At 33.6% G+C, this 27,948-nt stretch overlaps 1 protein-coding gene across 1 annotated transcript in view; it reads left to right on the plus strand.

Annotated features, from left to right (window-relative positions):
* Positions 1-27,948, plus strand: part of LOC129954275 (uncharacterized) — a 214,844-nt gene that overhangs the window by 117,222 nt on the left and 69,674 nt on the right. Inside the window, exons 11-13 of the mRNA XM_056068118.1 lie at positions 14,496-14,786; positions 16,983-17,117; positions 21,253-21,369. Of these exons, the coding sequence (XP_055924093.1) occupies positions 14,496-14,786; positions 16,983-17,117; positions 21,253-21,369 (543 nt within the window). The remainder of the gene's footprint in view (positions 1-14,495; positions 14,787-16,982; positions 17,118-21,252; positions 21,370-27,948) is intronic.

The following is a 27,948-nucleotide window of genomic DNA, read 5'->3' on the forward strand; positions in this document are numbered from 1 at the left end:
GGGGCTTTTGTGAGTATTGAGGCAGAGGCGGCAAAAATTGGTTTAACGGTTAATGAGGGCAAAACAAAGTATATGCTGTCGTCAAGAAAGGACATACAACACCGATGTCTTGGTCAAAACGTCACCATGGACAGACGTAACTTTGAGGTAGTCAAGGACTTCGTCTACCTAGGCTCAGCTCCGCTGTAAATGCAAAAAAACAACACCAGCTCTGAGATCAAACGCAGAATAACTCTTGCTTACCGCTGTTTCTTTGGACTAAGAAAGCAATTGATTGGTAAATTCCTCTCTCGAGGGACCAAAGTGTTGCTATATAAGACCCTTATCATCCCCCTCCTGCTATACGGTGCAGAACATGGACTATGACAAAATCGGATGAAAGCACCTTGGGTCGCTTTGAGAGAAAAGCTCTTCGTGTGATCTATGGTCCCGTATGCATCGAAGGGGAGTGGAGGAGAAGATGGAACGACGAACTGTACGGGCTGTAGAGCGACGTAGACTTAGCCAGAAGGGTAAAAGTCCAACGACTAAAATGGCTGGGTCACGTAGAGCGCATGGAAACCAATGCTCGGGCCCGGAAAGTCTTTGAATCCACACCCACAGGACAACGCAGTAGAGGAAGGCCGCGGATCAGGTGGCGCTCACAAGTGGAAGGTGACCTGGACCAACTAGGAGCGCAAAATTGGAGACATCTAGCAAGGGACTGAGCTAGATGGAGAAGTTTGTTGGGTGAGGCCTTAGTACACATGACTGTAGCGCCACCTTAAGTAAGTAAGTTCGCAGTTATATAAGTATAGTTCCCAAGCTAGATTAGCACAAATTCGTCGTATTAAAGTGTCTTCTTCTGAAAATGCAAATCGTCTAGAAAGTGTGGTAGTGTACGCGTCCTAATCGCGAGCCAGAGAATTAAGCGTCAAACGTTTAGTTCGTCTTCCAGAACAAAATGAAAGATCGTCGCAGATATACGAAGGACAGTCAAGTGCTAAGCACTCTCAAAGACTTGTTGAAAATAGAGCTAGAAACTCCCAAACACGGACAACATATTGTACCACTGATCGTTCACTTCGTCTTGCAGACCAAAATGCGAGATGAGTAAGAAATTTAAGTTGGCTCTGTTCGAGAGCGATATTGTCACCCAGAAACGATTAAGTAAATGAGATAAACAAAATTATTATTGAAAAAGTACCAGATCATTTTAAATGTTAAAAATCTGTTGACACCATGTGCAACTTCGAAGATGCAGTGCATTACCCACAGGAATTTTTAAACTCCCTCAATCATGCTGGCTTGCCACCTCATGAACTAAAATTAAAAATAGGTAAGCCTGTTATGCTTTTAAGAAATTTAAGGCCTCCCAATATGTGTAATGGTACAAGACTATTGATCAAAGAATTAAGAGATAATGTGATTGTAGCAACTTTTATTACTGGTCCCGTGGCCGGTCAGCTCGCACATGTTCTGCGGATCCCGATGATACCAACTGATTTTCCCATACCTTCTAAAAGGTTACAGTTCCCTTTAAAAATATCCTTTTCCCTAACAATAAATAAATCTCAGGGACAAACTTTTTCCATAGTTGGTATCGACTTAAGGAAAGAGTGCACGGGCAATTGTGTGTTGCACTTTCTCGAGTAGGATCTCCTGAAAATCAATACGTTTTGTTTTCATCTACAAATAGTAGTGTACAAGGAGGCTTTAAGATACGCATACAATTTTTTTTTAACTTATTGATTCATGGTCGTTTATGTTTTAGCAAGCTTATAACATATATATCTGTACCTATTTATGTCTGCCCGTGCGAAACCGGGACAGGCCGCTAGTTATTTATATTTTTGTCAACCAACAAAATGTTCATTTATGCTGCAGTAAAATGTAAGCTGTTTATTGTTTGAACCATTAAAAATGTATAAAATGTTATATTTTTAACAAAAGGGCTAAAATAGTTAGCAAAAAAAAAAGCAATTGACGAAACTGGTGAAGCTTATGGAAGACAATTTGGAAGTCCTCGAAAGCAAAATCAATGTGTTTAAAAGTGGTGAAAGAAAATGGGTGACATTTGCTGTAATTTTAAATGTTTAAAAGGTGAAAGTCTTTTAACAGAAATTTAAAAACCATAAGCGCTAAAAATATTATAAAGGAACACTTCATATCGCTTAAACACTACCTTTCGCTACCGCTTAGCAAAGTTTCCTATCTTTCGTTATTTTACAAATACTGATTTAAGCAATACCCTGTTAAAACAGTAAATTCCTTTTACCCCTTCAATCAATGTAATGTCTATCAGTTAATCCTCGAAGTCAATATCGAAAGAACTGTGAAGTAAAAAGTTGAATGTTGAATGTTTTTTTGCTGCTGTGACCTCTTAAGCCATATTCCCTTTTTTTCTTACGCTCGCACTAAGTCTTGATCTTACTCTATTTTCTCAGTTCCTGATATCCATTTGCTCCATTTGACCCAGCCATTTTATTCGTTAAGCATTCGGTAACTATACCTTTATTATATTCTTTGGTCTTGATCTTTGTAGTTTAGAACTTGACCAAACATCATGCAAGGACTTAGTAATCTTGAAACGTCACGTCGCTCATTGTATAAAGTTCTCTAGGGAGATGACCGTTGAATTTCGAAAATATTGCTTGTGCTGATTCTGTTTCATAAGCTTTTTCTGAATTTATAATGTGGTGTTTTGAAGTTCAAAGTCTTAGTTTAAGTCTTTGTCTAGAGGTATAAAACATTAAAATGGAATAAAACAAAGACAAAGGTAATTTTCATTTAAATTAACAAAAAAACTAACAATTAAAATGTTCAATTATGAATTGGCTATTCCTTGTCCTAATCTTGGTTGTTTTTTATGTAGAAAATTCCAGTTCTTCATTTTAAATCAATTTTATTCTCAAACTTTCCCCTTGTAACAAATGTCAGTCTTTACCTATGGGCGAGATTTAGATATTTTCTTTTAATTACTTCCACTACCCATTTGATGCTTCTTCTTTTCCCTTTGAATTTGACAGAAACTTAAATTTTCTCAAATCATATTCAATTTTGTAAAACACTCAAAACAATCATAAATCATTTTAAAACTATATTTATTCAAAGTTCCATCTTGAAAATACCTACCCCACATCATAGTCATAGAAATAACAAAAAGAAATTCAACTTAATTCAAATTTAATGTTGACACAAGATAAAACTCTTTTGGTTTTCAAAAACAAAATAGAAATAATAAATCTGAAGATTAAAGAAGGCTATATGTCATTTGTCTTACTCTCCTCTTGTTATAAAATCAAAAAAAAAGATTAGCACATCCTTTATGCCAGACTTATTGTAAAGAAAGATCTATTTTTGGAAATATTTTGTATACCTCTCTGTCTGTGATTGTGCTTTGTCTTTTAATCGAGTTAAGTCTATTTAAGGCTAAAAGCATTGTTTTCTTAGGATTGCTTATTCTATATCATCATCATAAACAACACCTTGAGATGAATAGATAGACTTAAGTTTGTTGTTGGTCATTATCTATCTATCTATCTGTAGTCTTTAATTGATATTTTCTATTCTTCAAAAATAGATACCCAACCCCCTCAACTTGTAACCTATAGCCTAAACCCATTAAGGCTATCATCAGGAGAATAAGATATTTTGCATTAAAATGCAGAAAAGACACTTTTCATCTGGTTTCAATTTTATTTTTTGAAGTTTTGTAGGTGCGTTTGTGTGTGTGAAAACTGTTTTGAAATACAAAACAAATAAAATGAACGAAATTCCAAAAGTAATTACAGTACCAAAAGGCTTGTCCTGCACCTATACCACCCTCCCGACCTCTCCCATTTTCACATCGTTAGTTCAATTGAAATACAAATAAATCAAATGAATCAAAATTTAATTAGATTCTTATTCTCCCCTGCTGCTGATGCTGTATCATCACTTAAGGCCAATATTCTTAGGTATTAACAATGAATGTGTAGTACATACAACAAGTCTCTATAGTTCATATATAAGAAAAGGATAAATTAAGTTGAAAAGTAATTTAAAATATTCACCCTTCCTTAAGGCCATTTTCCACTTCCATTTCCATTTTCTATATACATACATAATATACTATAGTTGTAACTAGGTACAAATCTATAGATCTATTCGCATTGAATATTGGAACTTTATACTAATGGACGTTACATCAACGGAAATAGGCACAGCACCATCCCCAACAGCACTTAGTGTTGGTAGTAGATCCCTTACCCTACTCTGCTTTACCACTCGAAATCGTTTAAAGAGCAAATAAAACAACGAGTATGTTCTTTTTATGTATTTTTATTTTTGGGGGTAATTCTCTAGAAAATGAACCTTTTACATCAAAATTTGATGGTTTTTATTTGTCGAATGAATAAAACAGAAATACAGGGTTTCTGAGGAAATGTTGTATAGTTAATGATGATGGTGTGAATGAATTGGTGCGAATTATTAAGGACTTTCAGAAGGACGACGTTCGAACCCTCAAAAGTCCCAAAGTACCTACTTAATATGTACTTATAAATTCCTTTTAATTGCTTGAATAACTTTTTCAACATTTTCTATTTCTATTATGGGATTTTTGTAATCGAAAGCTTGTATAGCTTATAACTGTCGTATAGATATTGATTAACATTTAAATCTAAAATATAAATGATGTAGACATGTATTATTTATTAGAATTGGCAAAAAACTATATTTGTTTAAATTTAAGAAGACCCGCATAACATTGTGTTATTTTTGAAATAATGAACAAAAAGCGTATCGGTATAAATACAATACTTTTATAGAAGTCCAATAAAAATAAATAAATGATAGAGAAGTCTAAACACTGATAACTCAGTTTTTTAATTGGATGAATGTGTTCTTAATATTCATCTTGTTTCTTCCTTAATCTTGAATTTATAAAAATTTTGTCAAAAAGTCGAAGACTTTAATTTCATTATTCATGACTGTAAAATGTTTTAGATTTTGCTGATTTGTGAGACAAACTTTAAAATCTACCTGCATTCTTGATGAATTTCGTGTAAGAAAAGGAGTTTATAAGTTTTTCTATCAAACTGTTTTAATTGCACCTTTAATTAAATTTTAAAGAATTTGCTGAGTGTTGCATTCTTTTTGTCCTCTATCTCTGAAACAGTTGAGGATGTGTAAAAATAATTGAGACAAACATTTTAGCAAATTGTATGCGTGACAACTTTGGTAGAGGTCAATACAAGATCTTAAGAGAATTCTTACACAATGCTTAGAACTCCAAAAAGATGGTTACTTTCTCATTTCGAGATTGACCACATAAGTGGACTAATATATTTTTATCAAATTCATAATAATTCAAGAACTTGAGCTTTATCAGAATATTTAATGTAATATTTTAATAATTCAAAGTCATAAACAATGAGTATGTCGAATAGACCTTTCTATCAATTACTACAGAAACCAAACAATTTGTTAAGTTATAATGAATTAAATTTTAATGAATTGCACGACTAAGTGGCACAAACTTGCTCATGTATCCAAAGAGTATTTTTGAAAATACTTTCTGTTTTTTAGAAAAACATTAATTTTTCAAACTTAGTATTTGAAAATCGTTAGAGCGGTTTTCTTGTATTTAATTAAATTGTTTTAATTTGAATTTAAAAATATTTTTAGTATGCAGTTATCTAGAGCTCATTAATATACGTTCATTATGGTGGTAGAGATGTCTTTCTTGACGAACTTAATACTGTTCTCTGTTAATGAATAAAAAAACTAAAAATTTAATTTCTCTGGGTGACATAAACATTGATCATCTCTCTTAAGCCCAATACGTGGATAATGTTGTTGGCTTCTTATAGTTTAGATTCTTATATAAATGTGCCTACTAGAATTGTTGAAAATTCTAAAACATGTAGCGGCCATATTTTCTGCAGGAATAGTTCATCTCGTGTTGTAAAACCAGTAAGCTCATTGGCCGATTTAGGTATCACCGATCATTGCATGACTATAGTCTTCATTACGTAGAATTTGTGGCTAACAAAGATGTAACGATATTAGATCGTGAAGTTAAAAAAGTGATTCTACACTTGTTTATGATAACTTTATAGAAAAATTAGGTAATTATCTTGGTAGTTGCACAAAATATATGATCAACAAAAATAAGAATAAACCCCTGAAGGATTGGATGACAGGATATATTTTGAATAAAGTAAGCAATAAAACAAACTCGGTAAAAATTTTAAGAAATATTCAAATAATAATCACTTTAAAACAAAACAGAAGAAAATATTCAAACAATTAACAAAAGAAATTTAAACTTGTAATTAAAATTATTATTTAGCTCAAATTGTGAATAAGCTTTTAAATCGTAGTTATCAATCAGAAAAGCCTTTAGTAATAGAAGATGAAAACATTCAATAACTGATATTACTAAAATTGATAATGGTTTTTATCTTTAAACATATTGATTTCAATATTGTGGATGTACTTTCCCATATTCTTAATAAAAGTGTGAACGGTGGATTTTTGTCAAGGGCTCTCAAGATTGCTGAAGTCATTCCTCTATACAAAAAATCAAACTCTTTCATTATGCATAATTGCAGGCCTATTTCACAGTTAGCTGTTTGTTATAAAATTTTTAAAATAGCAATCAATCAATTTTGAAGTTTCTTAATAAAAATATTTTTTTTAGTAAATCTCAATTTGGATTTGCATTGAAATTTATGAAAACATAAACAAGAATTTATTTACAGCTGGACTCTTCATTGATTTAACTAAAGCTTTTGATTTAGTTAAAATTTAGTTAAAATTTAGTTAGCTATGAGCTAAGCTCATAGTGTCTCATAATTTGTTTTGTTAGAGTTAGATAGAAAACTATGGTTACTTGGAAGATCACTATGTTTTTTATTCTTTATTATATATTTTTTGTTGTGTTATTTTTCAAGTACCTATACTAAAATCACTAATTGAGATAAATGCTATGTTTATCTCCAAAGTAAAATACAATACATTTCAATTTTGTAAAAAAATGATGAACCATTTTCCAGATATAGAATTTCGAACAAAACAAATGTTAAATTTTATTTTCTTGTGCAGAAAAAAAATTATTAAAATTTATGGATTTGTTGTTGAGAAAATTCAAAAAACAAAGCAACGTATCTATGAGGGAAAATTTCTGGAGCAATACAAAAAACATTTTTTAGAGAAAATTCGAATTTTCGATAAAAAATCTTAACGCACATCGACTTAAAATCTTTAATTCCAAATTTGAATTCGACCCAATTGTTTCGGCTGCAGGCGCTTCAACATACAGACAGAACGGTTGGAATCAAGGTACCCAAGTTTTTTTACTTCTCTTTAATCTTAATGTCATGTTTCGTTAAAACCTCGAATTCGAAATTTTTACGAATGCACAACTTGCCATTATGTAAGTATATATGTACGTACGTAGTTCCTATATGTCGCAAGTAAAAATCTAGCTATTGTCTCTCTTGGCTTGGCTATCTGATAGCGAAGTGTCATGACAACATTTGTTTTTTGTATTGCATACTCGGTTTTAATTGGTCAAAATATCTCTCTATTAAAACGTGTTGTTAGCAGATTATTGCAAATTATCTCCAAGAATGATATAAATTTCCTGTATATTGATGATGATCTTTGATGATCTTAAAAATATCCGTATCATCTGCGTAGAGGTCAGTGCAACTTCTCTATTGTTTATTAATTCCGCTTAAAAGTAATCATCAAGCCACTGCACATTTACTTTTGAAAATCGAAATAACTATGAAAGTCATCATTCCTAATTTTTGAGCGTTTTCTATTAAATTTTAAAAGTGGCACGAGCGTTAACTGCAAAGAATTCTTAAAATAAGAACTAATCACAGTTTTTTTGTCAAAAGTCCAGGAATCTTGTTTGTAGCTTTTTTTTTTATAATATTGTAGCTTAACCTATTATTAATCAAGTTAAAGCTAGGTGGCTATGGCTTTAGCTATTTTAAAGCTTATCTTAATTTCTATAGCCGAAACTTATTTTTAAACGCAAACAATCAAGTTTTGAATTAACACTTCAAGTTCTATCTTTCTTGTTATTCGCAAACACCAATGAGTCATTCTTTAAAAATAAAAATAAAATTGAAGATTTTTTTTGTTAATAATGTTATTAATGTTTCAATGAATATACATTTCACAAAATATTTTCCTCTTTTGTATATTTTAGAGAAATTTGGACGACAGTTCTTCCACCAGAAAACGAAAATTTGTATACTGCAATTCTAGGAATTACAAAAGCAAACCAAATGGATGAAGGTGTTTACACTTGCAAGGTAATTTATTTATATTTTTATTCCTCCATAGTGTCAAAATGTTAAAATTTGAAATTTTTTTTTTATAAATCAATAAATCCTTATGTGGGTGCAATGTAATTGTGTTCTAAGGAGGTTTAGTCTAAACACTAATACCTCATAGGTGCTTCGGTTTTTTAATTGTCTACATTTGATGTTTGCTTCCATAACCACATAGACTTTTTGGATCATTAATAAATCACATTGTACATATTTTTTTACAGCGAAAGGATACGTTTTATCTGCCTTATATGTAGTTTAATGTCTACTGCACATTAAATAAAAATTCTGTATGGTCAGAAGCACCAAAACTGAGATTTTATTAAAACTCTCTATAACATTATATTGATTTGAATTAGAGAAATTTTAGGAGTAGGTGCTTAAGACTTGTTTACAATACATCAAATGAGTAATAATTCAGTAAAAATCAACAAGTAATTAGTTTTTAAATAACTGCAGTGTTAATAATATTGAGCTCTGAAATATAAGATTTATGTGGTATTTACTGCAATTAACGATGCTATCAGATATCATCTATCAGACCAATAGTTATAACCTATATGGGAACTACACACAACATCCATAAATCAATAATATCTATTATACCAAAACCATGGAGTCCTAGACTCCAAAACTATTTGAATTTGGAAAAAGGATTAAATTGAATAGAAAAAAGCTTACATGCAACAAAAGTAAAAATAACCATAAGATATAAATATTCTTCATTTTTGGTTTAGAAAATAACAACATTGTTTTTTGAATGTATACATTTTCAAGCTTTCATGGAATTTTTGATGTTATGAATTTCCATAAATAATAATGACGCAGTGAGCAAAATAAAATGAAGAAATTAATTTAAATCATACGAAATAAAATATTTACTCAAATGAAGATTATAGTTTTTGAAGAAAATAGGTTACGTTGAGTGCGTTGGTTTAGAAAATAAGGTGTACATTAATCAAGCTTACGAATTATGAATTCATTTGCATACAGTATTTGGAAAATGTTGATTTTCTTAACATTTAATTTCAGAAATTGAATAATTGTATACAAGAAGTCTATAAAAAGCTTTCACAGATTTTATTTTAGAAATGAATCAATCATGAGCTCAAGAACTATTACATATCATTCCATACAAGTTGGATTGGATGGGTATAAGTATGACACCTAAAAAAATAATCGCTGATTTTCTTCATGGCTCTGTCCTGTCTTATAAATTTGTAATCCACTTTCCTTCTTCGTTGGTGACTTTTCTTATTCCCTGCTATTAAACAGAGAATCTTGAATGATAAGCTCGTTGAATTCTAACCTTAAAAGTATTGTGAAGAATTTAATTCATCGAAATGTCAATAATGCTTTTTTCATAAAAAGTTAAATTTACAACCTTTTCCAATATCAGCAGGAATTCACATAGATTCTGATCCATTATGTTACTTAAGTCAATAAGAGCGAGTAAATGATGAAATGGAATAAAACAAGTTGTTGATGAGGTTTTAACATATTACTTGAAAGGGGCATGTATGCCATTAAGTGTGGAATAAGACATCATGCAAATGCCCCCCTCGGCTTTCTGAGGTAGCACTGATCCGAGTGGTCCAATTTTAAATGATTTCTCGGCATAGATCTGGCTGAATTTGAGCGATGGCTTTAAAAGATTGTGTTTTGTTTTGTTTACCCTTAGGGCATCGGTCTATTGTATTTTATTTGCATAGACCTACGACTTCAAGAAACCCCACAAGAAAATTTCTAGCGGAGTCAAATCAGATGACTTTGGTGGCCAATTCACATCACTCCTGCGAGAGATAACCACACCTCAAATCGTTCATGCAAAATGTCAATCGTGGCGTTTGCTGTGTGGGACGTAGCACCGTCCTGCTTAAACCACAAGTTGTGTAAGTTCATATGGATTTATTTAAGCCATACAAAATTAGTTATCATCGTGATGTAGCCCTCGCTGTTGACGTTGACCGCCTCACTAACGTTGTTTTCAAAAAAACGAACCAATTCTGCCGCCACCCGCCTGTCCAAAATCCACACCAAACGGTAACTTTTTGGGGATGCATTATGAACTGGTGAACCTCGCTTGGGTTTGTGTTGTCCCATATGCGGCAATTTTGCTTGTTAACAGCCATTCATCCAAAAACGCTACTCGTCACTAAAGATGATTTTTCGGCCAAAATTTGGGTCCTCTTCGAAACGATTCGAAGCTCAGTCAGCGAACAAAGGGCGCGGCGTTGCATATAGTCATGAACTTTGAGCTCCTGGGTCAGGATGTTGTTCGGGTGTAGTCCCAGCTTCAGGAGAAAAATTCGACAAGTTTAAGTTTGCGAAAGGCTAAGTTCTTGCGCACGACAAGGAATAGACTTCCCCTGGTTTGCACTTTCACGGAATACGGAAATGTTAACGGCCGATATTTTATTCCTTATGATTTGGCATAAACAACTGAATACAAAACAAAAGATTTGACGGATGTCACCAAAACAAAATCTACCTGCGCCAATTGAAAAATTTTAGAATACCCAGTAAACTCTGGAACCCAATTTCGTAATGTATGAATATTTTTTCGAAGTATTTACGAAATTGCACATTTCACTGTCATTGACTATAATGTTCAGAAATGAAAACCTCGCACTCTGCCTTTTTCATCAAACGGGTATAAAAAGACCCTGATTGAGCGCTCATTATGAAATAGTCGAATGATTTTTTGTTTGAAACAAACGACATTTCCTTCGTTTCCTCTAAATCTCAGGAACTGCTTTTTGAAAGTTCTAGTTTAGAAAATCGCAAGACTTTCCTAACGCTCCGTGAAATAACTCGCCAAATATCTTTTTGGGAATTTTGTGGGATTATTTATTTTTTTTGGCGTTATTTCCATAAGAGTTTTTTCATGGAGACTCCTTGCTCGTCAACCCTTTTAATTTATGATTTTAATACATTAAGCATCAATTGACTTATCCTTGTCTAAAGGATCGACTTTTTACCGAAAAATTATCTAATACAAAATTGATATCTCTATCTGCGTGCAATTACTTGCTTCTCTTTTCTTTCTTTTCTTCTAATAATTCCTTAAACTAACCCAATTTTAAATGTCCCTTGTTTATATATTTAAGCTTCCTGGAACCCACTGTTTTGGGCATTGGGGCTCAACCGTAGCTGATATACAAAGAGTGGCTTTTTTTGTGGTTCGTGCGTAAGAGGAGCGACTTTTTGAAATCAATTATTCGAAGAGGTTAAGGGCACCCTCCTTGAATAGATTCGGTGTTTTTTTATAACTCTGGAAATAATAGACCCTCAGCAAATTTATCCCATCAGCGATACCAAGATGTTGGTTCGACTTCCCCAACATGTTTATTATCAACTTGTTCTCGTTTGCACGCACAACCATCAGGCGATTCTTTTTTCTTTTGATTATTTCAATAATTTTCAATCTTATTATTTTTCTTTCTTTTCTTTTTTTTTAAATTGAGTTTGCATCTCATTTATTGCTGACTGACAAACGTCGTCGTCCTCGTCAGCGTTCGTTTGGGTGGGTGCCCGCCACTGCTTCTGCTTGTGCCGCTTATGCTGATGCTGAAGCTGCCCTTTCATCCTCGAGTGCACAATAAACTGTGCAAAGAAAATTAACCCAATTTGTAGAATCAACAGAAGCTATACTACAGCATCTTGATTCCCATTGGTGTCACACGTTCGTTGAGTGCTTTTTAGTCAAATGCTCTATCGTGCTCGTAACACCTTTTGTATCTAGATAGACCTAAACCTGATACAGCTCACCCAAACCTCACTAACCATTCATCCAACCACCCAACATCCTTTTATATGAGTTATGAATTTCTATCCTTTACAGTTGCTACATTCTATGTGTTTTTTTCTCTTTCTCTTTCTGTTTTTTTCGTTGCCATCCCTCTTTTATGTGGATGTGGATATATAGGTGGTGGACTGGAGCGTGGAGCAGTGTCGTTCGATTCATGTGCACATTCAAACTCCACCCCGACTGAGGGTCGACCCGGCTAGCGTGACTTTGCATCGTGGGGATTCGTTGCGTGTCCGGTGTCTCTCGCCCGGTAACGATATCAAACGTTATGGACAATTAGGATACAGCTGGACGCGTAATGGTGTACTCTTTCAGTCGGATCCGCAAACGGTGATGTGGGAAGATTTATATCCGGACGGAAGCATTTTGAAAATCAATAACATCCAGGTAAGTCACGACACTACTCACGACTATACATAAGTACCGTACCACAACGCACCGCACCTCGTAGTCGACCACCACCCGCTCGCCGTTTATAGTGACATAGTAGAAAATTTATCTCGGTGGCGATTAATTAAGTGCTTGGTGTTTGACTTTTGAATGTTGGTTCGTTATAGTTTGTTCGTTTGTGAGTTGTTTTGAAGGATATACTATCCTATATTCGTACATACATGTATTAAAGTGCATGCTGCTTTTTAGAGCTTCAATAAGGATAAACGTTTGGCTTGGCATAGTCCATGTTCTCTGGTCAAGCCGGTACTCTCTAATGGAAATAGTCAACGCGATGTGATTCATTGTTTGCAAATTGCGAACACTAAGCACACGTTTTACTTTGAAGCTTCATTAGTGTTTAAATACACTCAAAAAACTTAACTAGAATTTCGAACAAAATACGCATTTAAAGTAAATAAAGTAAATATAAATATGAGACTACCTTGTGGCACTCAAGATTCTCCACCAATAAATCGTTTATCGGAATGGTAAAGTTTGAATAAAATGGCAAAAAAGCTCTCTAATGTGTAGCTTCTTTTGATAATGGCTAAGGTCCTAACCAAACTTAAAGACCATCAAATACAGACTTATTTTATTATCACAAAGCTCTTTCAATTGCCTTATTCTTATATTTTAAATATTTTTAGAGAATCGGTTGTGTAATCTTTGAGGATTTTAAAACTCGTTAAAAGCTTATGGTGTAAGGTATTAATATTTTTAAATTCAATTAAATATCAACATTTTCAAATTATATTTAAGAGCAGTAGGTCAACGGAACTCATCAAATCCAATTAATTTTTATCAAGTCTGAATTGGACATGGGATACCTTATCACAATCCGGCTTTTCACACATGATAGCTCATCGAAGCTATGAGTTTACCGCTGTGATGAGCTATGCCGTGCGATCAGCTGGGTTGTTATGTGATCAGCTGTATGAGATGAGTTGTGTCATGATGAGTTTGGCAGTGATGGGTTGTACCTGACTCATTTCTAGTAATTGTCCTATCAGAGGCCATACCATATTCATATCTTTAACATCATACTTAAAGCACGTAAATTGGAGACAACTCACAGAAAAGAAACGCTCCTTAACATTTTATTATTTTTAATGTCTAGCCTTGGTGCACACTTGCAACATTAGAAGCGGCAGTGACGCTTCGGTTCCACAATAATTCAATGCACACTTCCTAGTTTTTCTCGCAAGAATCAATCAGCCGTAAGCGTTTATGTTGCAGCAATGGAGTTCAATAAGATCAGAAGACTTATATTCACGTACATAAAAGGCATAGTCTTTTAAAGAAAAAACCTTATTATCTCAATCAATAACAAATAAAGTACTGAAAGACGCACAATATTTCTGATGATGAAGCGATCTTGCAGTAACCTAATAGTCCGTTTTTTCCCACAAGAAAGACGCTAGAAGCCGCAGCATTAACACAAGTTTTTGTACACAAATCAATTTATGTGTGCGCATTGCAAGACGGAAATGCGTCATCGTGAGTCAAAATGACACAAGTGTGCACTGGGGTTTAACATCTAGATTAGCCTGAACCGACACCATTTGATTTTAAAATCAATCAATATTCTTTCAATTTTCTTTCAATGTATTCAGATTTTTATTAATAATCTCGGCACACGCAGTGGTTTTATGAAAATTTTACGTAAACTTTAATTAAAACCTCTAAAACCTTCGCATTCAAGTATATACGCACATAATAACTTACCTACATTAATTAATGCGTAAATCACATGTTCGAGTCGATTGCATTTTTGCATATTCATTTTCTATTTTAGGTGTCTGTGTGTTTGTTTGTGATAATCTTTTTCATCCCATATATGTATGTACGCATGTAGACGTTACATCCTTTGCATATACATATTCCTAAACTGTACATTCATTATAAAATGTCGATTAATTTGTACCTTAATTTAACAGAAATCAGCTGAATACTCGTGTGTGGTATCGAACAGTGTTTCGCCAGTATCGAAGAGTGTCTATGTAACGGTAATCGATAGAAATATGGTTGAATTATGCCATGCTGAAATGAACAATGGCGTCCAATGGCCAACAACAGCACCAGGAGCTGCTATCGTCGCTGATTGTCCTAAAAAATATCAAGGATATTCGAGGCGAGTGTGCGAGAAACGCGATGTTGGTAATACAACATGGCTGCAACCGGACTTTTCACAGTGCGTCGCTGATCAACTACTAAAAACTTACAATCAGGTAAATATATATTTTTGCATGTATGTGTACCTATGTTTATTGTATAGGTTAGGTATACATGTGTACAATATTTGTGTCCTTGTATATACTACAAAACAAATCTAGTTGGTTTTTGGACAGCAAGCTTTGGATTAGATTAATTATCCTGCTATTAACAGAGCGCATTCATGTGGTGAGGTTGAAATTTTTGAACACATTTTCAAAGTTATGGTCAGGGTTTTATTTTATCAGTTTGGTGCGTTTTGAATTTGTAGGTTAATATCTTTGATGAGGTATTGTGGAAGTGTATATCTGCAGCGTGAAATTATAATTTAACGAGATGTGGTAAACTTGATAGGAGACCTTACGCTGTTTAATAATTTCTATTTTTAAATCTGTTATATTCGATAAAATTGAAAAACGGTTTAAAAATTTCTTTGATAAAAGCTGATATGAAATGTTATTTACTCGTAATTGAACAAATAATTGAGAGATAAAAATAGTGAACATATCTCCTACTATTTCTGTAGGTCGAAGAGAGTCCAGAAATAACTTCAGAAGCTTCAGGATTGTAAGGTATATCAATGAAAATGTGTTCAAGTGCATAATTTACCTTGGAAAGGAGCTTGTTGACCTAGACTTTTGTCCTTCAGCTGCTGATGTTGAAAATTAAGAAACGATGTGGGATGAAAAGTTGCTTATCCCATCTTATATTGCATAAACTATAAACCTGTAATTAATTCGGAACTTGAATACGATTCTTGTTTTTGGGCAAGCGTTTATTATCTTGGACATAATTCAAAAGAAAGCTGTAAAAATGGTAAGGGATCATCAAACATTTTCATCTTTCGAGAACCGCCGCATTGATTCATAGCTGTCATTACGTTAAATAAATAAATTGGGTGGCGCAACAGTTCGTTGAGAACTAGAGCCTAGTGACATACAACTCTCAACCATTCCTTTGTGCTAGGACTGTTGTCAGGGATGGGTCATTACGTTACCACTCTTTTAATAAACAATGCTTCAGTAAAATAGTGGTAGTACATGTGGCTTGATAGTTAGTGTTTTGGACTATCATGCTAGAGGTCTTGGGTTCACGGGAACTACTTTTTGCGAGGAATTGACAAATCTTCCAAGAGTAATTTTTGTCATGAAAAGTGCTTTCTCAAATCAGCCATTCAGAATCGGCTTTAAACTGTAGGTCCCCTCCATCTCTGACAGCATTACTCGCAAACAGGAATGGTTGAGAGTTGTAAGTCACTAGGCCCTAGTTCTACCTAATTTATTTCTTTTTTAGTGAAATAGCTAATTCCATGCTGCATATCAAACAATTCAACCATAATACACGTAATTTTCATGCTGAATTTAGCCTTGACTCGTAAGTTTCAGATTTAATGTGAAGTAAAGAGATTCTGTTTTAGCCGCACTACAAGAATGTATTTTAACATTTAATGTTATCGGCTGATTGCAATTTGTAGACCTCAAAAACTAATTTGGAACTGGAAATATGTGCACATTTTTAATAACCCCTAATGCATCTAAAATCCAGAAATTAAAAAATCTAAATTTTTCCAAATGTCATACTTAAATTCACTCAAACATCTTAATTTGCTGCTTGCATAGGTTTTGTTTAATATTAATTAATTTTTCGAAATATAAAATTTGGGATCGAAAATTAATAGGGTCATATTCGTAGTTCGTTAATAAGTTCTGATTTTGTCTTTGCTAAATTAAACGTCAGTTTATGTTATTCGTAGACAATTTAAACCCATTTTAAAACGATAATCTGAAGTCTAAAAGTAAACACTTCTTCTTTATGAATAGCCGCTATGTCTAACCTATATATTTTAAATTAAGACTCAAGTTCAATTAAACTCGGGTTTAAAATATGACTTTGAATATGAACCGTAGACTTTATGTATTGTTTAATTTTCAACGTCATAAATAATCACAAGTTGTACCAATTGTGAAGTGTGGGGATTTGGTATCTAAGATAATATTGGCTTTATTAATATTTCATCGATTTTTATTGAGCTATTCACTTTCAGTCCCTAAGAAAAATTTTGAACTAAAATGTGTTTGATACTCTTAAAAGACTTAATATAAAAAATATAGTTTAGAACTCTTAATTTCTTTTTTTTTAAATACAAAAATTAAAAAAATTGGGTGTCCTGTTTTTGATATATTTTTGATTTGTTTAATAATTTTTTTAAACAGTTTCAGGCTCTAACATCAGGATACCAGAAAACAAATGTTTCAGCAATATTAAAAGCATGCCTGCAATACACAATAAGTAGACATGACAGCTTTTTACTTGGTGAAGCTGGGTTTCTTTTGGATATGTTGCAAAATGTAAGTAAATATATTTTATTTCCATCAATTTTTTAGTTAAGTTGTTGCATACGAAGCCAGTCACGAAATCATTTAGGATTGTATAAAAAGTAAAATTTTATAAATACTCAAAAATTAACATTTTCTTCTAGTTTAAACAATCTTACAACCAATAAATTACTCATGATCACAAATAACATTTTATATCAGGTAAAAGGCTTTTTGTATTTGTTGCTTGGGCTATAGGTACCAAAGTTAGATCGAGTAAAAATTGTTACGATTTGGGACTCTTAAACTAACAATTTCAAATTAAAGCCATTTAATACTGTTGAGGATAATAAATACTTATTTCACAGTCCAATCAGATAACAGAACTCTCTATGTTTCTTTCAGAGCAAGGTTAGAAATCAAACCTTAGAAATCTTTTGCACACCTTCATCCAGTATTAAAAGATCAAACCATGGAACCATTTTTAAAAACTAATCTAACACATGATCTTAAAATTCATTATAATGGTGCATAAAAGTTAACTTATGGTCTGCCTGATAAACAACTAAAGGTATTGCTTTATATAAATTTAAGAAAAAGAACGTGCAATTTAAGATAAAAATACTTCATTTAAAATTTGATGTCTATATTTAACTGCTGTGTTTCAATATGCATATTACATCCATTTGCTGTAGAAGGCTTGTGATATAAGTATTTGAAAGAAAGTCACTGCCTAGGATACATTTTTCTATTTCTCTCAATATCGCACATCGCCAAACAAAATGAAAAACATTCTCGCGATTATTCAAGTTTCACAGGTTGCATAAAATCGGTAAGTCCTCACGGTGAGGAAAGTAGTTCACATTAAGGAGTTCTCCTCTTATCCGGAACATGCACGAAATTTTTTTAGCATATTTGTCGTAGAAGTAGTTTCTTTCTCGGAGATCGTAGTCTAGCTTTTGGCTTGCTCCGTGTATTGCGTTCTTGAGGCTTCATCCAGACGAGCTATTAAGCGATATAAAGTTGGCTTCCAATAGGCAAGCTTAATATAGTTTAGGTCAACATCCACCTGCTCGACTAGTTCTATCCAGTCCTTAAACCATCCACTTCGGTGTTGGATTGTTTGAAGAACTATTTTCTTTGGGAGACGATAACTTAGTATATCCAGAGCTTTGAGGATGTAATCGACCTGCAGCTTGAGTGTTTTTGTAAATAAAGGCGATAGACGCGTTTCCAATATGATCATGTAGTTTGGCATACTCGAAGGAAGGTGGAAAATCCGTTGTATCCCAAATCGTAACAGTTTTTCCACTTGTTTATATTACAACTTCCCCAAGCTTGTGCCGCATAAAACATAACTGATTCCGATACCGCTTCGAAGACCCTGAATTTACTGGCATGCGAAATTTTCTTATTATTGAAGCATTGCTTCCATGCTACGTTTATATTTAGCTTTCGCTTAAATAAGTTTGTCAGTGAGATGTTTTTCCAAGCTTTAGTTCTTAGTAAAGCAGACTCCTACATATTTGCATTCTTTCACCAACTCTACTCTCTCACCATTATAGTGCCATTGGTCACTTGCACCCGATCTTCCACCGCCATTTTTAAAAACCATCACTATGAATTTATTTAAATTTACCACTATGTTTCACCTTCTACAATATTTAGCAAGCTTATTTATCATTAGCTGAAGAGACTGCGGAGTATACACGAGCAGATCAATGTCGTCAGCAAAAAGAAGAGCTTGAATGTTAACGCGTGCGTACTCGATTCCGGCTGGTAATGCTTCGACTATTTCATCAATGAAGAGTGCGAACATGCTTGGACTGTGTGCACAGCCCTGTCTAACTCCTGATTTCGTTTGGATCAATTCTAATAAGCATTGGCCATTCCACACTGATGCTTTGGTAGTCTTGTATTAATTTTGCAATACTGAACCGAACTTAAGCGAAATTACTATCTGGATCGCATTGCAATCCACGGTGTTGAAAGCAGCTTTGAAATCAATGAAAAATACAAATAGTTTCTCATTTCTCGATAGAAACGAGTCAGCAATCGAGCAGAGTACAAAAATGTGATCGACGGTGGAGTATTTCGATCTAAAGCCAGCTTGGAACTCACTAAGCAGATTATTAGAATGTATCCATTCATTTAAACGAATGAGCAGAATCGATATAAATATCTTATATGGCGAGTTCAAAAACGAGATTCGCTGTAGTTTTCCGAAACTCATGTGCTACCCTTTGTGGGTCGGGAAAATTAAGGTATCGCTGAACTGATTTGGGATGGTTCCTTCCTGAAAGATCTATTTGAATATTGCTGTTGGAGATACAACTGAAGTATCTGTAGGTACCATATCTGTAGAATTCTGCAGGTATACCATTTGAGCCTTTCGATCCTTTTGGTTGTTACTCGATATTAATAGTTCTTCTTTGAAGTTTTCGCATTTTAAATATTATTTTTGAAGCCAGGTTTGGCAAAATTATTCAGAAACTTATTTGGTGCATCTGGGTTTAACAATTGCTCGAAACATGTTTTCAGCCTATTTGAATTAAGATCCGGGCTAATAGTAAAATTTGTTCCATTAAGTTTTTGGAACAGGTTTCAAAACTCGGACGACTTTTTACACTTTGCAAGCTGATGTGCTTGGGCTTCCGAATAGTCTTTTTTCGGCAGAAAAGTTTATAATTCTGATTATACTCCATCTAACGGTCTTTTGAAAATGTATATTATAAGCACTCAACTAAGCTTAAGAAAGGCGTCTCGCCTGCATGCATTTCTTGTCAAACCAAGGTTCTCTATATCCAGTTTTTCTGCCTGTTGACTGCTATTCGGCAAATGATGTAATATAGTAAGTTTTTCCATTTTCGTCGTATTTGGAATATATTTATGATTCACAAAGTAACGTTTGCATGTAAAACTGGTCGTTTTACACTTTTCAATATTTAATAGTAAACAATTAGTATTGCACGCGTCCTATAAGTTTGTTAGGTCTTTCCTGTGAAATAGAAGGAAGGTCCTTTATGAATATATCTACAAAAAATGGATCAATATGGCTTCCCTCTGAAACACTAGATTTGGCTAGAAAAAGTACCTACTTCACCGATTTATTTTAAAAACAACACAATCTGTCATAATCTTGTCATTAAATCCAATTCTCTTATCAATTGCCTTACTGAAGTCGTTAAATACGTAGAAAACTATTAGATTTTTTTCGAAGGCGTCAATACAAAATGTAGTAAGTAAAATGTAGCAGACAAGAGATTTAAACGATTTTGGAATGACTGACAATTTAGCTGTAGAGTGGTGATTAGAGATTTTGTGCTTCGGACCTTTTTTATGAGTTAGTTTGAGAAAGATGTATTCCATAAGATTGGAAAGTGACAGCATTTTAAAAACAAAAGACACGACAGAAAACGGATATGATAAATATTTTTCACTTTTTTTAAACATACATATATAATTCTAAACTATCAGTTCGTCGACTTAGATTGTCGTCAATATTTGAAATATTTTTTTAGTATAACAAATTCAGAGATATTCAGATCAATAAAACCCAAGTTGGAAAATTGTTAAAAGCTTGAAGAGTTATTTGACAAGATAGATATGACCAAAAGCTTAGCGCATTGACTTTAAATTACAATGTTGGCCATGAGAAGAATATCCTGGTATCAGTGGATCTGTTACATATGCTTCTTGTTGAACTTCGACACAATTCGAAATTATCTCTACGAATGTTTTGACTTCTAAAACAAACTTAACCATCAACTTTTGTTCAAATTTTTAAACGTTCATACGAGATATTATACAACCTATTTCATGTTGAGCCAAATGTTTAAACCATTTTTAGTCGTTAAATAATGTAGTTAATTAGTAAAAATTGGCATATTGTTAAAATGTTGTTTCCAGTTAGGTACAAGGATTTATTGCTGCTGAAAAGAAGCATCTACAATTATGTATATTTGGCAAAGTCATAGAAGTTATAAAAAGACAAATATATCTTTCGTATTTATTATGCACTTACTCAGAAAATGAAACTGATCCTTTAGGCCAATCTACAAAATCTAAGACTTCTCAGCAGAATGCAACTGACAATTAAAATAGTTTTTTAATTTTATTTTTATTTTGCTATAAATTTATTCTTAAAAAAATGATTTCTCCTTTTCAGGTTGGTTCGTATTTGGAAATAAAATGCACTCAGCTAGAACGTGAAATGGCAGCTGAAATAGTTCTGCATATTTTAGACAAAGTAATGCTAAATGTCAGATCATTAAATAGTCAAAAGGTAAGTAAATTATGTATACCCACTTCTCTCTTTCTCCACCGAATCTGTTTACAATATAAAGTATAAATTTAAAATGGAATACTTAATTAAACCTTATCTCTGCGACGCGACGCAACGTTGCGACTTTGATTTTCGTCCATTGAGAAGGATAAAGTTAACGTAGGTCGCTTTTGAATTTGATTTTAACATAATAACATTTCATAGAAAAATACTTAACCTACATAATTAAATACAAAGTAAACAAAATACATAATTATATGTATGTGGATCATGATGGATGATTTTGATTATTATTATTATCCTGGCGAGTCATCAACATCAACTCAACATCGCCATTTCCACTGTAATCCTGATATGATAAAGTTCTCTAGAGAATCCTTACTAACGAGTAATATGAATATAATATGTAACTTCTATTTAACATGTTTATTTCGATGCTCATTCCTATAATGAATTATGCAAATTAAATTCATATATGTACTCATATTCATAATCATAATATAATAAAATGACATAATCTTGTATAATTGCGGTCGGTATAAACCTAGAGACCTACAGCTACGTTAACGTTGAGGTTCAAATAATTTCGACATAGAAACCCTAAAGAATATATTAAAATAAATGGTAAAATAATCAATGGTTTGGGAAGCACCTATTTTCCATTATGATGGTGTTTGGTTTGAACTTAATTAGGTATACGAGTAGGTGTTTCTTTGATGAAAGGTTAAGAAGAGATTAAACCAGAAATGTCATTTAAGGGCAGAGAATGAGATTCATTACATTTCTTTTCACATCCAAGTAAGCGTAAAGTTAATTTATGGGGTTAAATTTCTTAGCGCTACTGAGAACTTTACGACCGAAACAAGGACTTAAAATAAAATTAGGTCTTTAAAAAACAAAGTAAAATTTTCATGACACTCATGGACTACTTGAAATATCAATAAACTTTTTATTAAAAGATGATGAATCAGCAATACAAAGATCGATTCTAATTTTAAAATATTAAAATAAGAAATTATGATCGAAGTTCTGAGATTATTAAGTTCTTATGATAAGAATTAAATCTAAGTTATACTCATATTTCATAAGAATTTCGGTAAATAAATTGGCCAAGAATTATCGTAAAACGAACGCCTTGTAATTTTGCTTGTATGAGTAGAAAAATTTTATTTGTTTATTAAACTTTTAATCGATGTATATTTCCAATAAATGATTTAAGAAGGTCCAGATTGAAATTCTTACGGATCAAATTTTTATTGAAAGACACAAAAGTGAAAATATTTCACTGCAGCACTGCTGTTGAGAGTTTAATTTGCTTGCTTTATGTGATCTTATTTAGGTTCCAAAATAGCTTAAACCGAATTTTTCACTCACTTCTCCAAATGCTTCAAAAGAATTTTTCCAACTAAAGTTTAAATATTCAAAATATATAAAAAATCTTGTCGATTCCATGTTTCCAGTCCTCAAATGTTTTGTTCATTCATAGCTGAATCGAATGTCATATGTTTTCTTAAAATGTCTCCTTGATTTCGTCCTGAGAAGTTGGATTTGCCTATTAACTGGAGTACTATTTATATGGCTTCGAATCTCTCTACTTGATTTTGAAGATATAATGCTAATTACATTTAATAACACAAAATGTGTTAGTAAATGTCAAATATGGTTCTATTTCCCTGGGCTATTTTTCGTTCAAATTGCATTATGGACAACATCCATATACTGCTCCTTACCTGCCGGTCAAAATATTTTCCACTAGTAACATATATTTTGAGACACTTAAAACTACTTCTTACACACTAATGGAGTACCGTGTCAGAAGAAAGTATTATAACTAATGGAAAAGTAATAACCAAGTTTGAATGTCCTGGAAAGCAGCTCTCGGCGCTTCGATATCTATGGCGAATATCAACAGTCCTACATTTAAATTAAAGAAGCTCAATCTGAGCAAGAAGAAATCTTATTTACTTAACTTTAAATTGGGCTAGGCCTCTTTCCACTTGTTCTGATCTGTTGCCTTCCTGTCCTATAAGAGTAATTTTTCTTTTGATCTCAGCGCTGGTGTTTTTTCCGGCATGTCGTAATGTAAATATTTAATCGATTGTTAAGACCTATCAGATTGTTGACGATGGGCTTTACATATACGCGTACGTTCACATATTAAGCCAGAGGAGATTTTGTATGCGATTTTAAGGAGACTGATTCCTCGGGCAAACAATACTGAGGTTCCATAAATCGGTCATGATTTCTTCCTCCAAACCAAAATATCTTAAACTACTTTGAAAATCCCTCCTCTTTAGACTTTTGAGAAGTTTTGCTCAAAGGACCCGTGACCAACTGCTACTCTTGTCCTTTTCTGCAGTACCTCTTTGCGTGTCTGTTATTTCGCTGCATATGCCTGCCAAGATTCCTCATAAACCAGGAGATGTTGAAATGTACTGGCTACTATATTTTGCTAATTAAGAATTGTGGCTTACAATGTTGAGCAATGTTGTTAGAAATGAAAGGGACCTTCTACAGTTCTAAACAGAATCGGAACGGCTAATTTGAGAAAACACTTTTCATGACAAAAAACTTCAAATGGCATAAGCAGTGATTGAACCTAAGACCTCTAGCAAGACAGTCCTACGCAAAATCCATCACGCCACGGGTTTTACACTATTACGTTTCGCCCCGAAAAATCGAGAATCCTGAATCCGTTATTGGATCGTCGGGCAGGCTATTTTTCCCTATTTTTCAACCAAAGATGTCTTTCCCTCCTAGTTTGATACCCATATAATCTTAATATCGTAGCTAGAGCACTTCTTCTGTGGGGGCATGTAGTCTTGATGCAAATGGTCACGAGGCGCTGCTCGTTGGTGCACCTATTGACTTGTTTCGTAAGTCTGGCTCCAATGATAAAGCTGTACCCAAGTAGGCGTTGTTGGTTTTCTCGTCAGCTTTCACCCTATCGCAGTTTTTCATCCTCTTTTCTTATAATCGACTTAGTGAAACGTTTACACGGTACGCCTACCTTTGAGCTTGTAACTGTCGATGGTAATCATCCAGTCTGGAAATCCTTTTAACATAGTATAAATATCGTACAGTTATGGGATTTACTTTATTTGATTTATAATAAATCAAATGATAAAAATTACTTGCATTATAGGTAAATGATCTTCCTGCTTTCCAAAATATGTTTAACCAAATTTACAACCAATTATTAGTAATATACAAAGCTATAGCTACATATCTATAAAGTTACACTTTCCAATGAAACACACCAAAGTAATTTATTAACTTCTTAGAAATAAACTTATTTTATATTTATGAACACTTTCGTTGTTTGTTATGAATTATTTCTTTGTTGTAAACAAAATCTAATTCAATCGCACATAATATCAATTTAACTTTTCACTAAACTCATTATTTAGGAAAAGGAACTGGACTTCCTTGAGATGTTAAAACTTTTCTCTTCCTTTTCCTTTGCTTTCTATAACTTTTTTCTTTTTTTTTGTCCTGACTTTTGTGCCTGTCTGTCCTAACTCCTGTGCCTGTGTCCTGTTTGTCCCAACTTATCAGACCTGCTTTCTTCTAAATCATTTAATGACTTGCCAGTTGGCACATTTGTCCCTGAAGTATACTGTTTAGGTATGGTATTAAGCGGCGGCGGCGGTGGTGGTGGCACAAGGACTTCATTGACTTTCGTCTTCTTCCTAAACTGATTTTGTGGTCTAAATTGAAATTTATGTCGGAAGGTAAGGGGCCCAACCCGTACTTCATTTTATTATGATTTAGATCCGTAAATTATATTTTCTTTTCGACGCACGCCAAGGAAAAAGAATAATTTGTCAAAGACTCTTCTTCTCGAAATGTTTGTTATCGTTCTTCTTTCTCTCTCTCTCTACCAAAACACAATAAAAATGTGATTTCAAAACCCGATCAAAGTTGTTGTTGTTTTTTTTTTTCGAAAAAAAAGAAAATATATAAACCTTCTAAAATTTAAGTCTAGTTGAAAGCTGATGATGATGATGGGCGTAGGGAAGGTGGATGTTATACCATTGAAATGGAACCATTACACTCTGCACAACTAGACCTCCCTCCTAACATCAACTCAAAATACCTGCTACATACCAGTACCATGCCACCAGGGAATAAAATACTAAAAGTGCTTTTATCGTTTCAAAAGGTTCTGATTCTGATGCTTTCTGCTAGTTTTTATTTTTTGTGTTGCCTTGTTTTGTTGGCATGATGTAGGAAAGGTTTGAAGGTAAGGTAGGTTGGTATACCTAGGTTCGTACAAGTACTTCACTACCACGTTAGTTTTAAATGGATTTAATTTATGGCTTTATGTTTCTTTGTGTTTTGATGGCTCGTTGGTGGAACTAAAAAATCACTCTTGCAACAACAACGACAGCTTTTTAAGCGGAAATGGACGGGAAATAAAATTATGGAAATAATATTATCCTATTGTTGGTGATGAATTTAAAAAAAAAATAGAAACAAAAATAAACATCCCAGACTGCAGGTCATCTGCATAGATTTTTCATGTTGTTGTTTTGTGTTTTTGAAGCCATAAGTGGGAAAACTAGAATCAGAAAAACCCATTATCTTCTCAGACATTCAAGGTTGCTGTTGGAACAGTTGATAGTTCCATAGTGCTACATTTGCTTAAGAAATGATCTGAAGTATCAACTTCTCTAGTTCTAGGTCACTATTCACTATTTATTAGTATAATAGACCCTAGAATAATATATCATATTACTTATAGAAGGAGACAAGGTTTAACGAATCTAGCCTACTTATAGTACGGTGGAAAGCTGCAGCAGTCATTAATGAATAGGTATTCCCTAAAAGTTATAACACTCATGTCGATATCATAATCAATCAAAGGATCCAAGTGATGTCCTCGTAAATGTTTACTAGTGCTTCTCAGGTAGGGTAGGTAGGGTTTTACAAATGACAGTCACAACCGCCCTTACTGCACGACTTATTTAGCACTAGAAAGCGACTTTTGGTGCCATAATTTCGTTTGGCCTATGTAATAAAAGATTAAAACATGAAAAGATTATATTATGACGGATTTATATTGTCAAAATTAGCGATTCTAGAGCCATTTTATCGCAATCAGAAATGAAATATGGTATTTGACTTTTGGTTCGGAAAGTTCAACAACTTTGGGGAATGCTCCTTCGGAGCTTAAGATTCTAGGACCGTCCAGGGCAGGACATTTACAGAAAAAGTGAATCTCAGTTTTCCTTTCATGTTGATCTCCTAAGCTACGGCAGTGAGTATTGTGCTTTGCTGTAAGCTCTCTTATCAGCCATCCAAACATTGCAATGACCCTGGCTTTATCATGCCTTAGGCTGTATAAAAGTTCTATAGAACGTTTTTTTTATAGGTAGGCCACAACTTTCTGGATATGATGCAGTCCTTAAGACTGTTCCAACTGCGGTTGGATTCTATTAGAAAAATTGAGATAATTTTGTCTTCATAGCTTTAAGAGGATTATTTACCATTTCTGCAAGTGAGCTATGATTGACTGATCCTCGCCGGGCCAACTCATCAGTCCGTTCATTTTTTCATCAATACCACTATGACCTGATACCCAAATAAGAGTGACACGGAGGAGTTGTGGATAGATAGTTCATCCCGACATTGTTGGATCCATAGTAGCCGCTTGGCTTTCAGTGCAGATAGCCGTGTTTCTCTTTTGGTTTGAGTTTGATTTGAGTATTTTGCATGCTTCTCTGATTGCTATCGGAATTCCGCTTCAAATACAATAGCACAATCAGGTAGCCAAAAAGGCTTAGAGATATTTAAGGATTCATTAAAAATAGTATTATCGGAAGGCTTTCGTAACAGGAAAGATGACTTTAAAATCTTTACTGAGGTTCAACGCAGGGGTGCAGTAGTCAGTCTCTCTCGCAAAATTATCCGTTGGAATCAGTTCGTTAGTGTTTCCATGTCCCTAGAGTCTAGAAAACCAACAGTTTGATTACTCAAGCTTTAGCGCGCTGCACGACTCTAAATATTTCATTTGTAGATCTACTGATAGGAGGTGCAAAATAAAAATTAAGGCATCTGTTGAACCTTCCTTAGTTTTTCGGTGTTGTATTTTTTATTAAGGGCAGTCTACTACAAAATCGATTTATAAGAGAAAATAAGACATTCAACGGCTGTGTACGTCTACAAAATCATCTTCGATTGAATGCTCCACTTTTTACCAAAAGTATTTCTACTTATTTACTTTTCATTTTAGTGTGGGGTCTAGAATAACTCCTAAAAATTTCGAGTTGGGAGATAAGACAGGATTTGACAGTTCAATCTGGGCAGAGTGAAGGTAGGTATTTCCGTTTTGCTTGTAAAGAGCATTAGTTCAGTTTTGCTCTGATTATAGCCTAGTCCACTGCTCGTGGCAGAGCTGTTAGTTTTTTTCAGAGCCATCTCTGTGATTTCGTTAATAATTCCCGACAACAGTAAAACCAAATGATGAGCATAAGTTACCCCCTTTACCCCATAACTTTCTAACTTTATGAGAATTTTATTCAGGACTAAGATCCATAAGAGCTGGAAGAGACCACCGCCCTGGGATGTTCCTCT

This window comes from Eupeodes corollae, chromosome 1, assembly GCF_945859685.1.
Source record: "Eupeodes corollae chromosome 1, idEupCoro1.1, whole genome shotgun sequence".
Taxonomy (NCBI): domain Eukaryota; kingdom Metazoa; phylum Arthropoda; class Insecta; order Diptera; family Syrphidae; genus Eupeodes; species Eupeodes corollae.